At 36.5% G+C, this 6940-nt stretch overlaps 1 protein-coding gene across 1 annotated transcript; it reads left to right on the forward strand.

The window, feature by feature from the left end:
* Nucleotides 1-5527: 5527 nt before the first annotated feature.
* LOC128636537 (olfactory receptor 5V1-like) lies at nucleotides 5528-6463 on the forward strand. The gene has a single exon (XM_053689535.1). The coding sequence runs from the start codon at nucleotides 5528-5530 to the stop codon at nucleotides 6461-6463; it is 936 nt and encodes a 311-aa protein (XP_053545510.1).
* The last annotated feature ends 477 nt before the right edge of the window (nucleotides 6464-6940 follow it).

The following is a 6940-nucleotide window of genomic DNA, read 5'->3' on the forward strand; positions in this document are numbered from 1 at the left end:
ATCCTGAATGCCGCTCCTGCGATTCCCCCGGCCGTTGGAAGCCTCTGCAGACGTCATAAATGACGAATTAGGCTTCCTCCAATCACAGCTTCCCCCCCGGGGGAATCTTGGCCTGATGCAACGCTGTGATTGGAGGAAACTGGATTCGTCATTTTGCACCCGGGAAGACGGCTTGTGACGGGAGGAGGAAGTGCTGGAGTGGCTGTCAGGATTAAAAGGTAAGTTTTTGAAGAAAACAGTGAAATGTCAATTTTGATGAATTAAAGTGCCCTTGTTTTTAATAGGTTTATTAAAAACTGAGCACTAATTCATCAAAATGGACCTTCACTTTAAATAGAGTGCCTCTTACTGACAGCGACAAGACCACACTATAGCCCAGCCCAATGCCTCCTGTAATGAGACATGTTGTAATAGTCGACCTTGGGGAGAGACACGCAATCTCAGAATGACAAACACCTTAAAAAGATAGGAAAGTCAAAATGAAATATTCATGATTCAGATAGAGCATGCAGTTTTAAACAACTTTACAAATTACTTCTATTATCTAATTTACCTTGTTCTATTGGTATCCTTTGTTAATAAGTAGGCTCTGGAACAGTAATGCAAAACTGGGAGCTAGCTGAACACATCAGGTAAGCCAATGGCAAAAGGCCTGCTTGTAGCCAGCAATCACCAGCTAGATCCCAGCAGTTCATTTCTGCTCCCAAAAGTATGCTCTTTAACAAAAGATACCAAGAGATCAAAAACAAATTTATTAAAATAAGTAAATTGGAAAATTGTTTTAAATGATCTGCTGTATTTGAATCACTAAAGTTTGATTTTGGCTTTACCGTCTCTTTAAGTAAATGATTTGATAAAACAAACCCTAGTTTCTGAATATTTGATATATCTGAGTAATTCTGTAAACTAAAATATTTTTTATAAAAATGACTTGGCTTGCTGAAAAAGCTACGATTTAAGTGAATAACTCACACACAAAAACACTGATTTGGTGCAATGAGTACAAAAGACATAAAACAGCTTCATTAAAGGATTTAAAATGAATTAGAGAATGAATAAAAAAAGAAAAGAAACTGATCAATTATAAAAGGAAAGTGTAACAAAACAGTGAGGGCTAGATTACAAGTGGATCGCTAACATTTGCGCGTGAATGTTAAGGGGTTTATTGCAGGTGTTTGCACCCCCCGGGGCCGATTCATCAAGCTCCTAGCTTGATGCCCCTTGTTTCCGGCAAACCTTCAGGCTCGCCGGAAACAGAAGTTATGAAGCAGCGGTCTAAAGACCGCTGTTCCAAAACTTGTCCGCCTGCTCTGAGGCCGTGGACAGAAATCAACCCAATCGAATACGATCGGGTTGATTGACACCCCCTGCTAGCGATTGGCCGCGAATCTGCAGGGGGCGGCATTGCACCAGCAGTTCACAAGAACTGCTGGTGCAATGATAAATGCTGACAGTGTAAGCTGTCGGCATTTATCGATGTGCAACGGACATGATACACTACATCGTATCATGTCCGCTAGCACTATGTTAAATTTACCCCATCGGGATTACCTCTGGTATTATGAGTTGAAAGTAAACACGATTGCTTGAGCGTAATCGCGATATACGCTAGAATGATTACCCCATCCTCAGAGTTCTGGTTAACATCAAAAATACAATGCAATGTATAGTTACCCAATACCCTCATAATAACACTATCTAATATATAACATTGTTAAAAAAATTATTGCACAAAAACATTATAAGGGCTCAAAGATATGAGGTCTCAGGTGTTAGAAAAAAAAGGCAGGCAAAGGTCTTTTCCATAGAGACACACACACACACACACACACACATCTATATCTATATCTACAGGGAGTGCAGAATTATTAGGCAAGTTGTATTTTTGAGGATTAATTTTATTATTGAACAACAACCATGTTCTCAATGAACCCAAAAAACTCATTAATATCAAAGCTGAATAGTTTTGGAAGTAGTTTTTAGTTTGTTTTTAGTTATAGCTATTTTAGGGGGATATCTGTGTGTGCAGGTGACTATTACTGTGCATAATTATTAGGCAACTTAACAAAAAACAAATATATACCCATTTCAATTATTTATTTTTACCAGTGAAACCAATATAACATCTCAACATTCACAAATATACATTTCTGACATTCAAAAACAAAACAAAAACAAATCAGTGACCAATATAGCCACCTTTCTTTGCAAGGACACTCAAAAGCCTGCCATCCATGGATTCTGTCAGTGTTTTGATCTGTTCACCATCAACATTGCGTGCAGCAGCAACCACAGCCTCCCAGACACTGTTCAGAGAGGTGTACTGTTTTCCCTCCTTGTAAATCTCACATTTGATGATGGACCACAGGTTCTCAATGGGGTTCAGATGAGGTGAACAAGGAGGCCATGTCATTAGATTTTCTTCTTTTATACCCTTTCTTGCCAGCCACGCTGTGGAGTACTTGGACGCGTGTGATGGAGCATTGTCCTGCATGAAAATCATGTTTTTCTTGAAGGATGCAGACTTCTTCCTGTACCACTGCTTGAAGAAGGTGTCTTCCAGAAACTGGCAGTAGGACTGGGAGTTGAGCTTGACTCCATCCTCAACCCGAAAAGGCCCCACAAGCTCATCTTTGATGATACCAGCCCAAACCAGTACTCCACCTCCACCTTGCTGGCGTCTGAGTCGGACTGGAGCTCTCTGCCCTTTACCAATCCAGCCACGGGCCCATCCATCTGGCCCATCAAGACTCACTCTCATTTCATCAGTCCATAAAACCTTAGAAAAATCAGTCTTGAGATATTTCTTGGCCCAGTCTTGACGTTTCAGCTTGTGTGTCTTGTTCAGTGGTGGTCGTCTTTCAGCCTTTCTTACCTTGGCCATGTCTCTGAGTATTGCACACCTTGTGCTTTTGGGCACTGCAGTGATGTTGCAGCTCTGAAATATGGCCAAACTGGTGGCAAGTGGCATCTTGGCAGCTGCACGCTTGACTTTTCTCAGTTCATGGGCAGTTATTTTGCGCCTTGGTTTTTCCCCACGCTTCTTGCGACCCTGTTGACTATTTTGAATGAAACGCTTGATTGTTCGATGATCACGCTTCAGAAGCTTTGCAATTTTAAGAGTGCTGCATCCCTCTGCAAGATATCTCACTATTTTTGACTTTTCTGAGCCTGTCAAGTCTTTCTTTTGACCCATTTTGCAAAAGGAAAGGAAGTTGCCTAATAATTATGCACACCTGATATAGGGTGTTGATGTCATTAGACCACACCCCTTCTCATTAAAGAGATGAACATCACCTAATATGCTTAATTGGTAGTAGGCTTTCGAGCCTATACAGCTTGGAGTAAGACAACATGCATAAAGAGGATGATGTGGTCAAAATACTCATTTGCCTAATAATTCTGCACTCACTGTATTTACTGTATATATATATATATATATATATATATATATATATACATGTCTAAAGATGGATATGATGTGTGTGTGTACATATGTATTTATATGTGTCTATATATGTGTACCTTTGTATTTATGTATTTATGTGTCTATATCTGTGTACATATGTATTTATGTATTTATATATGTGTCTATATATGTGTACCTTTGTATTTATATATTTATATGTGTGTCTATATCTGTGTACATATGTATTTATGTATTTATATATGTGTCTATATCTGTGTACATATGCATTTATGTATTTATATGTGTGTCTATCTCTGTGTACATATGTATTTATGTATTTATATATGTGTCTATATCTGTGTACATATGTATTTATATATGTGTCTATATCTGTGTACCTTTGTATTTATGTATTTATATGTGTATATATGTATTAACAGACATATATACACATATAAACACATAAATACCTAGGTACACATGTATAGTTTACTTTCAACTAAACAGCGCTCCACTTGTAATCTGGCCCTGAGTTGGATTTAGGGGAAAATAGAATTAAGTACAAATTTGTAATTCAATAATAGCCACTTTAATAGTTGAAGTCAAGGCCCAAATTCATTTAAATTCTTCATTAAAATCATCTATTAAAACGGAAAGAAAGAAAGAAAGAAAAGAAAAATAAGCACATTACTTGAGTGAGAAGGGTAAAAAATACTATGCAATATAGTAGATTACAGTATGGTAAATATATTAAAGAGGCATAACCCCCCCCAAAAAAAAAGATATCTGCAGCTACCAGTCAGCATCTATCTCCCAGTAGTGCATTACTGCTCCTTAGCCTACCGATCTATGCTTTTAAACAAAGGATACCAAAATAATAGAGTAAATTAGATAATAGAAGTAAATTTGAAAGTTGTTTGAAATTGCATGTTCTATCTATATCATGAAAGAAAAGAAAAATTAGAATTGATGTCCTTTTAATTAAATGATTGTATTTTGTATTAGATATGAAGGAGCCCATATAGACTATTTGGACTGCAATACAATATGGATCTCACAGTTGAAAAGTGCCCTCTTCCAATAGAATGTTGGTGTCTTTTTTTTTTTTGCGTAGACCTGTTTTTTTGTCCTTCCCAAAAAAACTAATGCTTGATTTACTATTAAAAAGCTGGTGAATATATCTTTATAATATTTTTTAATTTTAAAAACACAACATTTTTAAACACATAAAAGGGATATGAAACCCAAAAATGTTCTTTCATGATTCAAATAGAGCATGCAATTTTAAGCTATTTTCTAATTTACTGATTGGTGGCTAAATGTAGCTACCAATCAGGGTGCTGAACCAAACATAGGCTGGCTCTTAAGCTTACATTCCTGCTTTTTCAAATAAAGATAGCTAGAGAATGAAGAAAATTTGCTAATAGGAGTAAATTAGAAAGTTGCTAAAATTACACGCTCATTCTGAATCATGAAAGAAAAAACATTGGGTTTTATATCCCTTTAAATTGAATTATTTAATTTTTTTTACCAATAATTTTATAGAGGACAATATTTGCTCACTACAAAACATCTAAAAGGTATGATGGCAACTAGTTTTGATGCATTTTTAGCTAGGGTTGATCCCTTAAAGGGATACAATATCCAACATATTTATTTAACGATTCAGTCAGAACATGCAAAGTTTCCAATTTACTACTATAATCAAATGTGCTTTGTTTTCTTAGTATCCTTTTTTGAAGGAGCAGCAGTGTACTACTGGGAGCTAGCTGAACACATCAGGTAAGCCAATGACAAGAGGTATATATGTGCAGCCATCAATCAGCAGCTAGTTCCCAGTAGTACTTTGCTGTTCATGAGACTACATAGGTATACGTTTCAACAAAGAATAGCAAGAGAACAAAGCACATTAGATAACAGAAGTAAATTTGAAGGCTGTTTAAAATTGCATATTCTATTAGAATCATGAAAGAAAATGGTTGGGTTTCATATCCCTTTAAGCTGTAGTCTTGGTGATCATATGGACTTTAATGCATCTGGGTTATTAATTATTATGCACCTAATAATAATGCCATGTATTGAATTTCTCTAATTTAGTATTGAATTACACCTTCTGCTATGGAACACCCGAACCAGACTTCAGTGACATTTTTCATTATAAAAGGTATTTCAGATGTTCCGAAGCTACAGGGCCCAATCTTCTGTCTTGTTCTCCTTATCTATATCATTAGCATAGCTGGTAACATGACCATCGTTATACTTGTCTGCCTGGATCCCCATTTGCAAACTCCAATGTACTTCTTCCTATGTAACTTGTCCCTCATGGACATGTCTTCTATCACAGCTACTCTACATAAGGTTTTCGTTATCTTCATTACAGGGAACAATAAGGTGACCTTTGCAGGCTGTATGACACAGCTCTTCCTATTTCTGTCCTTCACCGGTGATGAGTTGTCGATATTAACAGCCATGAGTTATGATCGCTATGTGGCCATCTGTAACCCTTTACGATATCAAGCTCTTATGAACCCTAAAATCTGCATTCTAATGGCCACTATTTGCTGGTTGTATGGTTTTCTTCAAGCCATACCTTATCTTTATTTCATATCAAGCTTCTCTTGCTACAGATCCAACAAAATCAATCATTTCTTCTGCGACGTTGTGCCTCTGATGCAAGTCACATGCAGTGATACCTCTGTGTTAGAGCTATATATACTTACCGGATCAAATATTTTAGTTGGTTTGACACCCTCCCTTCTAACCTGCATACCTTATATTTTTATTATTTCCACCATATTAAAAATTCGTTCCAGCACAGGACGTCGTAAAACTTTCTACACCTGCTCCTCACATATCACAGTTGTGGTTCTTCTCTACGTGACTCTTTTTTGTCAATATATTAGACCAGTCTCAATGGACAACTTGAACTCAAAAAAGCTTTTATCCCTTATTAACACAGCTGCAGTTCCTATATTAAATCCATTGATATACAGTTTAAAAAATAAAGATGTAAAATCAGCACTGAGACAATGGGTAAAGTCTTGTAAAGTATAAATTTAAATATTAAATATTATTTCATACCTGGTATAATAAATAAGTAGACAAGTATCTATAGCTCTGGAAAAAATATGAGACAACTCCAATTTTTTCTTAAATCAGCATCTCTACATAAATGGCAGTCATTCCACTCAATTTTCTGTGTCTGTTGAATTCCAACACAAGCACAACTCATTCACCTTATTGAGGTACTGATTAGGTAATTACCTAACCCAAATCTTATTTAATGGGGAAAAATATAAAAAACAATCCGGTAGTCATCACTATTCTCTTGCAATTCGACAAGTTGGATGGCAAAAACAGTGCACTTAAAAAGTAATTGGAATAAAAAATGGTGACAAGTTTTGAGTGAGGAAAAGAAGGGTTTAATTCTGATTCTGACATTGGGAACAACAAGGCTACAGACCAGAAGAGAGCAAAAATGACTCTCTACTGCCCGACATGACCACCAGCTCATTCAATTGTCAATCACAA

This window comes from Bombina bombina, chromosome 7 (genome assembly GCF_027579735.1).
Source record: "Bombina bombina isolate aBomBom1 chromosome 7, aBomBom1.pri, whole genome shotgun sequence".
In the NCBI taxonomy this organism is placed as follows: domain Eukaryota; kingdom Metazoa; phylum Chordata; class Amphibia; order Anura; family Bombinatoridae; genus Bombina; species Bombina bombina.